The 9,520-nt window shown below is 64.9% G+C and overlaps 1 protein-coding gene across 1 annotated transcript in view; it reads left to right on the plus strand.

Moving 5' to 3' along the window:
- The first annotated feature begins 298 nt into the window (after nucleotides 1-298).
- Nucleotides 299-9,520, plus strand: part of AGPAT2 (1-acylglycerol-3-phosphate O-acyltransferase 2) — a 13,355-nt gene continuing 4,133 nt past the window's right edge. Inside the window, exons 1-2 of the mRNA XM_024126403.3 lie at nucleotides 299-564; nucleotides 8,986-9,119. Of these exons, the coding sequence (XP_023982171.1) occupies nucleotides 389-564; nucleotides 8,986-9,119 (310 nt within the window). The 5' untranslated portion in view covers nucleotides 299-388. The remainder of the gene's footprint in view (nucleotides 565-8,985; nucleotides 9,120-9,520) is intronic.

Here is a 9,520-nt window from a genome sequence, read left to right on the forward strand (position 1 = left end):
CCGCGGGGACGGGAAGGCGGCCCGGCGGTGGGGACCCGCGGGGCGCCACGGCCCGGGCGACCCGCTGCGGGGATGCGGGGGCTGGGGAGGGGCGCAGGGCCGGAGGCCGGAGGCCTGGCGGCAGGGCGCGGGCGGTGTCGCGGGCGGGACGGGGCGGGGGCGGCGCCGGGCCGGTGACCGAGCGGCGGGTGTGGACGTCGCGGGCGGGGCGCACCTAGCCTCTTTCTCGCTGGAGCTCCGCTCGCCGCCCCGCCCCCGCCCCCCCCGCCGCCCTCGCAATAAGGGGCGCGGGCGGGTCAGGGCGAGGAGGAGGGTCCGCCGCCGCCAGCACGCGGCCGGAGCCGGGCAGGGAGCCGGAGGCCCGCGCCGTCGGGCTCGGGCCGCGGCCATGGAGCTCTGGCTGTGGCTGAGCGCGGCGCTGCTGCTGGTGCTGGTGCAGCTGAGCCGCTCCGCCAACTTCTACGCCAAGATCGGCCTGTACTGCGTGCTCTGCTTCACGGTCTCCGCGGTGGCCGCGGCCGTCTGCCTGCTGCGCCACGGCGGCCGGACGGTGGAGAACATGAGGCAAGGGGGCCGGGCGGGGTGGGGAGAGACACCGAGGCGGGGGCAGCGCCGCGCCGCCGCCCGCTTCCGCTTCCCTAACTTTCCCGTGTCCTCTCCCTCCTTCCTGCCCTGCCCGCGCCTCTCCCGGGCTCTCGGACCGGCCGAGGGGAGAGCGGGTCGGAGAGCGCGGCCGGGGAGGCGGCCGAGGGTGGGCCGGGGTCCCCGGAGCCGGCGTCACAGTGTCCCGGGGCCCCGGCCACGGGCAGGCACGGAGGGATTGAAACAGGGCTGGCCCTCGGCGCCGCGCAGGGAGTGCGGGGGGCGGGCGGCCCCGAGAGGAGCGCGGCCGGGCCTAGCGGGCAGAGGCTCCGTCCTGCCTCCCCGCGGGGAGGGGGCGCCGCCGCCGTGCCCCGCCCCGCCCCGCCCCGCCCGGACCCGCCTCCGCGCGCGGCCCCTGGGGCGTTCCTCGGCTTCTCTCCGCCCCCGCCTCGCGCCCACCTGCCGCGGGCGATGAGCGCACTTGTGACCCCGCACCGGGCCGGTTCCCCTTCCCTTTCCTTCCGCTTAGGAAGGTGTGGTGGCTCCGCGGGGGAGGGTGGGCGGGGAGGCCTTGGGGTCCAGCTTCTGGGCGGGAAGGACCGGAGGTGGCTGGGTCGCCCTCCAGAGCTGGGGAGCTCGGAGTTGCTGGGGTGAGGGCTCAGGCTGGGCTGACCAGAAGAGTCGGGGGGCCTCTCTGGGTCAGAGGCTGGGCGGGTCACGGTGGCCTGAGAGGGGGCTCCTTGCCCTTTCTCCCAGTTTCCGATTAGGAGGGGCTGTCGCTGACGTTCCTCTCTGGCTTTTGCAATGATGGCCCTTGGCTGTGGCCTGGTGTGGGCATACTGTGGTCCCCGAGGCCCTCGCCACCCACTTGCTTACAGGGCAGTGGGAGAGGGTTCCTGGCTTTCTGCCGTCCCTGTCCTTGTTCATCTGGGCGGGCTGATCCTGCCGGGAGCGGCCCACACTCAGTGGGTCCTCCGGGCCCTGTTTCCGGGGGTTTGTGGCTCCCGTGGCACCAGGAGTGGGAGTGTGGAGTAGGAGCGGGGGTGGGGGGGGCCTGGTGGGTGGGCCATGGGTCTCTGGTACCCCCCCAGATGGCCCAGGCCAGCGTCCCAGGGAGCCCAGATCCCAGGGGCGGCCCACTGGTTGCCCTTCCAGCTGTCTTCTCAAGCGGCCAACCCTCTGGGGTGGGGAGGGCCTGTTTCCAGAAATATATCTCTGCGGGCCTGGCCTGAGATTGAGGATCCCCTGCAGGCGGTGGGCTCACGGCCAGACTCTCCATTCAGCGCCTGCTGGGGACCGGCCTGGAGGGTCAGGGGGAGTGGGTGGCTTCAGGCAGCAAGGGCCGGTGGGCTCCTTGGAGGGGGTGCTGTCCTGGGTTCGGGTGGGAAGCAAGGCTGGAGCAGGTTTTCAGCAGGTGACAGGCGGTCCTGGAGGTGACCCTCCCCCTCCCCGGCTCCTTATTATCAGGTGGCCTCTTCCCAGGCGCTTCCTTGTCTTTCAAAGGCCCAACTCGCTCTTCCAGGCCTGGGCTTCAAAGCTGCTTCCTGGCGTCAGATCAGAAGTCACCAGCTGCCCTTTCTGACGAGGTGGCTGGACTGGCAGGCCAGCCTGAGCAGCACTTGGCGCTCCGGCCCCACCCTGCCCAGCCCGGCCCTCCAGCCTCTGCTGGCCCGCTCCCCTCAGCCCAGAGCCGAGCTTGGCCCCCAGCCTCCCCCAAGAGTCTGGCCACCGGGCCACCCACTTCGGGACCCTGGAGGCCCTGATGGTGTTCAGGAGGAAGCTTCCTGCGGCTCTTCCCTCCCCAGGGCAGCCCCCGACTCAGGCTCTGCAGAGGGACCAGTCCAGGACATAACAGAGGTGCTGCGTCCTCCCCAGAGAGGGGCGGGCCTGCGGGTCCGGGAGCCCACCGCTGCCTTCCCCTGCAGCACCCCCAGGTCCCGCGGGGTGGGTCACAGTGATGACCCCCAAGGCTCCCCAGGGATGGCAAAGAGAGGGGGTAGGGACAGGGTGCCTTGTGAACACGAGTTCCCCAAGGCCTGCATCTGTGGGGGGCTGAGAAATGCAGAGGATGAGGAGGTGCCCTGTACCGCTAGGTAGCTGGTCCAGGGACAGGGCCCAGGAGGACGGAAGTGGAGGTTGGGGTGCTGTGTGGACAGGCTTCAGGCCCCTCCCGGGCTGGGACCGCTGAGCGCCCTGGGTGCCTGGCTGTTCCCGCTCCAGTCCCGCCCCAACTTCCGGGAGGGCTCTGCCCACCGTCCTCGACACCAGCCTCTGCTTCCATCTCCCGAGCACGCACCATGCGCCACGGACGCCTGAAGCTTGGGGACAGGGTTTGTTACGTGTTCCATTTTACAGATGAGTCTGCAGAGAAGCAGCTTGAAACTCGGGCCTCCGAGGCGGGGAGTGGGGAGATGACTGGCAGGGTCCCAGAGCTAGGTCGTGGGGCCCCGGGCTGCAGACCCGCTGAGAGTGACCCCAGAGTGTACGCTTTTCACTTTTCCGCTGTCTCACACAGCATTAGGGGCCGGGGCAGCGCCACGGCTGCTTTGGGGCTGGCTCCGGGGAATCCCTGAGTTCCAGGAGGGCAGCCGCACTCCGCCCGCCCCTCACTTCCCCATGTTCCCCGTGAGCAGCCGCCCCTCCCCGTGATGGGGCTCTGGGTGAGCACCCAGGGAGGCCTTTGCCATTTAGTTGCGAGTTCTGCGTGTGCAGGGCAGTGCTGGGAACAGAAGCAGAGGCAGGCTCCGTTCTGCCCAGGCTGTGGGCTGAGGCCAGGGACCCCTCCCAGAGTGGCAGGGTCCCGCGTTCAGGGTGAGGCCGGAGCAGCAGGTCCTGTTTCCTCGTCCCAGGGGCACATGCCCTTATTACACCCATTCGACAGAGAAGAGAGCGAGGCCCAGGGAAGCGGCGTGTGTTAGAATTGGGTTCCCTGCAGGATCAGGAAACCTAACAGCAGCGGCTTAACCCGGAGACTTTACTTTTTCATGCATCACAGGCGACCAGGGCGGGCAGCCTGGGGCCACAGAAAGCTGCCGGCTCCTCTGGCCTGTGGCCCCCCCCCATTCTCGGGGTCCAGCATGCCACTGTTACGGCAGGACCCCTGGGGACTGAACCGCCCACTTCTGCGCCCATCCTAGCGGCCGGGACCTGGGGGGCATAGCTAGGCTGCGAGGTGGGGTGGGGGGCAGGGCAGATGGAGCCCCCCACCTGCTCGAAACATCGAGGACGGGCATCACTGCAGCCAGGGGCGGGGGGCTTGTCGATGCCGGTCAGGGTTTGAACCCAGCACTGCCAGCCACCGCGTGGCCCTGGGGGGATGCGTGGATGCAGACACGGCGCTTTCGGGGAGCCGCAGCACCTGGGGGCTGGCCTGGGGCCCTGGTCTCGCAGGAAAGTCTGCCCTGGCTTTGCTTGGGGTGGGATAGTGAGGGGCAGAGCCTCCCCTCTGGGTGTACTTCTGCGGGCCCAGGAGGCGGAGCTCCCGGGAGCCCTGGACACTCTGCTCACGGCCCCGCCTCCTTCCAGGCCCCTGGCCTTCACCCCACTCCTGCGCCCCTCTTAAGACCTCTGGGCACCCGAACAGGCTGGAGCCCCCACCTCCTGGCCCCCTCCGTGCTCCAGCTCACATGACACTTGGAAAACACTGCTGCTCTGCCAGGTGGCCCTCCCAGGGCCTCCTGTCCCCTGAGCAGATCAATGACTCTGTGTGCTGCCCTCCTGGCAGGGCCGCCCTGAACAAACCCCATCAAGCCCCTCCCTTCCCGGGGCAAAGCCCGTGGGGTCTGGCTGAGGTCTGGCGCCCCTTGGCCGAAGCAGCTGCCAGCTCTCCCCAGAGCCACCTAGTCCGAGTCCAGGGTCTGCGGGCAGAGGTCAGCAGGTAGCTCAGACCTGACCTTGAACTGCTTCCCAGCTGCCTGGAGCAGGTGCTGGCCGGAGGAGGATCCTCTTGCTTTCATTTACTTTGGATTCTCCTGTCCTGCCTGTGTCATCGCCCGACACAGCTGCTGTTTGCGGAGGGCTCCCAGGGTCCCGCAGGTGTCACGGGCGTTCCAGCCTCATCTCGCTCAGTCCCTTCCCATTTCACGAGTGGAAACGGAAGTTTAGGGAGGTCAAGTCCATTGCCCAAGGTCACAGCTGGTGAGAGGGAGTCAGCGTCTGTCTGACCCTGAGCTTGGGCCGGGCCCAGGTGTCGTCGGGCGAGCACAGGTGGTCCAGGGGGACTGGCTGCCAGGAGCTCGGCCTCAGGCCCCCCCAGATCTGCAGCGTTTATGATGCTTCTAGGCTGGCGGCCCCGGTCAGGGTTAAGTGGAGGGCTTCTGAGAAAGGCCCAGGGAGGGCCGGGAAATCCCCTCTGCTTCAGGGGATGGCTGCCCCCGCGGGCACTTGGAAAGAGCCTGTCCTGGGGGCCACCTGCCTTGCTATGGAAAGCTGGCACCAGTCACCTACTGGAAGCTGTCAGCAGTGCTTCTGGAGCCTTGTGCCATGCACTCAACCCAGCCCTGGGCCACCTGGGCTTCAGGCAACCTTAGCTCCACCCCCAGGGGAGGCGGGGCTGGAGGGAGTGGGACAGGCACATTCCTGGCGTGCACCAGTGACTCCCCCGGTGACTCCCCGTGGGGGAGAGGAGGGAGCAGCTCCCGGACTCCTGCGGCGAGGGGCGGGGCGCTGGGGTCAGGTGGGTGTTGGGGCACAGCGGGTGTTGGCGCTCAGGATGAGGCCTGGGCTGGGCAGGCAGGGCAGCCTGGGTAGGGTGGCTGCTTTGAGCTTCCTGCTGGGAGAGGATGACAGAGCCACTTGCAGCCCTGCTGGGGGTGAGGGGTGGGGGGCCATAGAGCCCCCCAGGGGAGGAGGGGGAGGCCTCAAAAGGAGCTCGAGACGCCACCTGGCAACCCTGGAGCCGTCACCCCACCTCCAGCAGGCCCTCTGCTTGACATTTTTCAAAAGTCAGGTTTAGAGGTGGGCTCCGGCCCATCCTGGCCTCCCTGCTGTGTGAACTTGGGCAAGTCACTTAGCTCTGCTGAGCCTCTGTGACTTCCTCACCTGCGTGTAATGAGCGTACGACCTTGTGGGGTTATTGTCTGACCGAAACGGGACAGTTCACATCTGTTCTAGGCGCAGGCGTGGCATGTAGCCTTCAGGAGATGCCGGGCGTGGCTGTGGGGCGTCTGTCCCTGTGGTTAGGAGCGTGCTACGCTCCAGGCCAGGACAGACCGGCTCTCCCTGCCTGGGCACTGGAGGGGCCTCTGCAAAGCTCGGTCTGCTTCCTTCTTCTTCAAGGAAGCACTGTTAAAATGATAATAGATACTTTCCCACCACTTCTACAGAAAACCTTGAAAACATGGGACATTAGGAGAAGGAAAAGTGGGCACCCGCGTGCACGCCGCCTGCGGGGAGTGAGCGGTCCGCTCCCCTTGAGGAACATCTGTTGCCTCTTTCCGCTTGCTCCCGAGATGCACCTTTCTTTCCCAGCTTGCTGTACTCACCCAGGGCTGTATCTCTTAGTCTGTCTGAGAGCAATTATTTGTAAAGATGTGGAGAGTTGCCATGGGCGCCTCTGTCTCCTGCAGCTTGTGGGGGGCCGCCCTGGGCCTGTCTGTCCGTCCTGGAGCCTTTGGTGCGGGGGCTCTGCCTTGGCCTGGGCTCCCAGCCGGAGTGGGAGAGGCGGGAAACAAGCAGCAGAGCAGCCGCAGAGGCCCCTGCTCGGCTGAGTCTCATACACAGCCTCTTTCGTAGTCCAAACAAGACAAAATAAAAACCTGCCCATCTACAACTGCTCCCTTAAATTAGATACAAAAAGAAAATAATAGAAAAGTTCTGGAGACGGATGGTTGGGGATGGCTGCATAACAATGTGAATGTACCTGTGCCACTGAACCGGACACTCATAAATGGTTTAAAATGGTAAATTTTATGTGTATTTCACCCCAAAAAGAAGAAAAATGGAGCCAGCAGATGCCACTACCAGAGAGAAACACTGTCCTTTCCAGATGTGGCCTGGGAGGGAAACGCAAACGATAGGTAGTTATTAGAAGTCAAGGGAACAGCCCTGGCAGCAAATAAATACAGAGCTTTGCTGTTTTCCTCTGCCGCAGTCCTGTTTATTTTACCTCTCCCCACGGGAGACGTTGAGGTGTTTTCAGAGTTTCCTAATTCAGACCGTGCCTATGCCTGCCTCACAACTGCTTTAGGATCCATTGCCGGAAGAGGATTGCAGTTCAAACAAATAGGTTTGTTAAGGGCTTTTGCCAGGTCCTGCTAACCTGCCCTCCAGAAACCTCTGTGGCCTCAGACTTCTGCCAGCAGCCCTCGGGCCATTTCCTAACACCAGGCCAACGCCTCCTGTTATCAGGCTTTCATCTGCCAATCTGAAGGATGAAGACGGGGTTTCTTGTTTCAATCTGCATTTCTTTGACTGCCAGTGAGATTGCGTTTTCCCCGTGTTGATTGGACACACATGCCCCCTCTCTGTGCCCTTCAACCCTCAAGATGACCCGAGAAGCTGTGTTTTGCAGCTGAGATGCTGTGTTTTGCAGCTGAGATGCCCGAGGCTCCCCAGCTGAGAGCCGGTCAGTTCTCCCGAGAGTGTCCAGCCTGGCAACCCCTGAGCCGGATGGGGACAAACAGGAAGGTCTGGCTCGAGCTGGCTGAGGCTTCCAAAGCTAAGGAAGAAGCCCTGGCTTCTAGATCCAGGGAAGGCTGACCGGTCTGATTGTGAGAGCAGCCCAGGGTCAGCTGCTTCCTGGAGCCTCAGTTTCCCCATCTGCACCACGAGGTAACGTGGGGAGTTAGGCTTTGTGAGCTGGATACGAGTCTGCCTTTCAGACACAGAAGCAAATCCGACAGGGTCCACTCACGTGAGGGCCTAGAGGAGACAGATCCATAGAGACAGAAAGTGGACAGTGGGGCCCGGAGCTGCGGAAGGGGGGCGGGGGAAGTGAGTGTTTAATGGGGACAGAGGGTCAGTCTGGGGAGATGAAAGAGTCCCGGATGGGGGGGACGGTTGCACAACAACGTGAGTACACTTAATGCCACTGAACTTAAAACGAGTTAAGATGGTAAATTTTATGTTGTGTGTATTTTACCACAGTTTTAAAGACCTGAGTGTGGCTTTGGGTCAAGGGCCCAGCTCTGAGTCTCTGCTCTGTTGAGGGCCATCTCTGAGCCCAGGCCCTTCTGGAAAAAGTGGGAAATCCCTCCCTTCCGGTCAGGACCGTGGGGAGATCAAATGACTCTGGTGTGTGTGTGTGCGCGCGCGCACGAATCTTCTGGGAGAAGTAGAACAGTTCTGGGTCAGGAACCCTTGGGTCACTGGGGCCCACCCTCAGCCCCCTGCCACCCACGGGTGGGAAGGACCCAGGGGACCTGCCTGAGTTGCAGAGGAGTGACCTCAAGCCTCAGGCTCCGTCACCCCGAGCAGGCTGACCCCTCACGGGCACCTGTCCCTTGCCAGGTGTGTGCAGTGTTCCCGCAGAGCAGGGGGCCGGGGCCACCCTCCTCCCTGCCGGCCAGCCACCTGCAGCCACCTGCAGACACCGTCCCCAGGGAACATGCCTGGTCGTGCCTGCCTGTCGCGTGCTGCTGGGCCAGGCCCCTCAAGGTCACGAGTGCCCCTCAAGGTCACGAGTGCCCAGGGCAGCCTCCTGCTGGGAGCGGGGCCCACACACATCCTGGCTCCACTGCCGTCCTCATGTGACCTTGGGTGTGTCTGTGAAAGGGGCTGGGGCGCTGCTCTGTAGGGTGCAGGGCAGGAGTGAAAGCCCGGCCGGGCCCGTCTCCCCAGCGGTGGAGACTGGAAGCAGCCTTCAGCTCCTCGACAAGGTCTCCGCTTGGTACCCACGCTTTCTTCCCGGTGTGGCTCTGCCTTGAGGGGACGTTCACTTCCCGTGGGTGGGGGCCCAGCCTCCTCTGCAGGGGCCTCTCCGTGTCGGGTCCTTCGGTCGCTGACACGTCTGAGAACGGAGCCAGCCCGGCCCCGGGGGGCTCTCGGCCTTCAGCCCCGACCAGCTGGGCCCCCCCGCTTGTGGTGACGAGCAGGGGTGTGGGGGGAGGGCTGGGTGGCAGGTGCAGGCCTGGGAACGCAGACGTGGAAGGAGGCGCCTCCCCACTGCCGGGCGGCCGGGCCCCCAAGGCCTCGCTCCTGTGCGACCTTACCCTCGCCGGCTGGGGTGGCAGCGGGGCAGGGGGGCCCTTGCCATCCCGTTGAGGGGTTGAGGGACAGGACCCGAAGGTTCTCGGAGGGGAAAGCGAGCTCAGGGTCAGCGGCCAGGCTGCCAGGGCGGCGGGGGGGTCCCCGTGCCGTGTCTGTCTCTGGTCCTGCACTGGGATGACCCTGCCTAGGTCTGCAGGCGGGGCCTGAGTTACAAGGTGGGTGGTGGCCTCTGCTCACAGCCCGTCTCCCCCTCAGCATCATCAGTTGGTTCATCCGGTCCTTCAAGTACTTATACGGCCTTCGCTTTGAGGTAAAGGGCCGCGAGAAGCTGGAGGAGGACCGCTCCTGTGTCATCATTTCCAACCACCAGAGCATTCTGGACATGATGGGTAGGCCGGCGGCGGCTGGGAGGGTTTGGCCGGAGGGCGGGCCCTTCCCAGATGCCTGGGGGGAGGGGAGGAGGGGGGATGCTGCTTCAGTTGGTGGAGGCTGGGCCCGGAAGAGCTGGCGGGTGAGGGGGCAGACGCGGACCGGGGACCTGTGCCCCCCTCCAGACACAGGCCTCCAGCTGGCAACAGGAGACGAGGCTGCCTGTGCCTGGCGCTGGGCCCGGGAGCCCTGCTCCAGCACCTGCCCTCTGCAGGGGAAACCGAGGCTCAGAGGCCCGGTGATGCCCAGGTAGCCAGTGGGAAGGCGTGACTTGGCCCAGGCCTCTTTTTTTTTTTTTTTTTTTTTTTTGCGGTACGCGGGCCTCTCACCGCTGCGGCCTCTCCCGTTGCGGAGCGCAGGC

The sequence above is a fragment of the Physeter macrocephalus genome, chromosome 13 (assembly GCF_002837175.3).
Source record: "Physeter macrocephalus isolate SW-GA chromosome 13, ASM283717v5, whole genome shotgun sequence".
NCBI lineage: Eukaryota > Metazoa > Chordata > Mammalia > Artiodactyla > Physeteridae > Physeter > Physeter macrocephalus.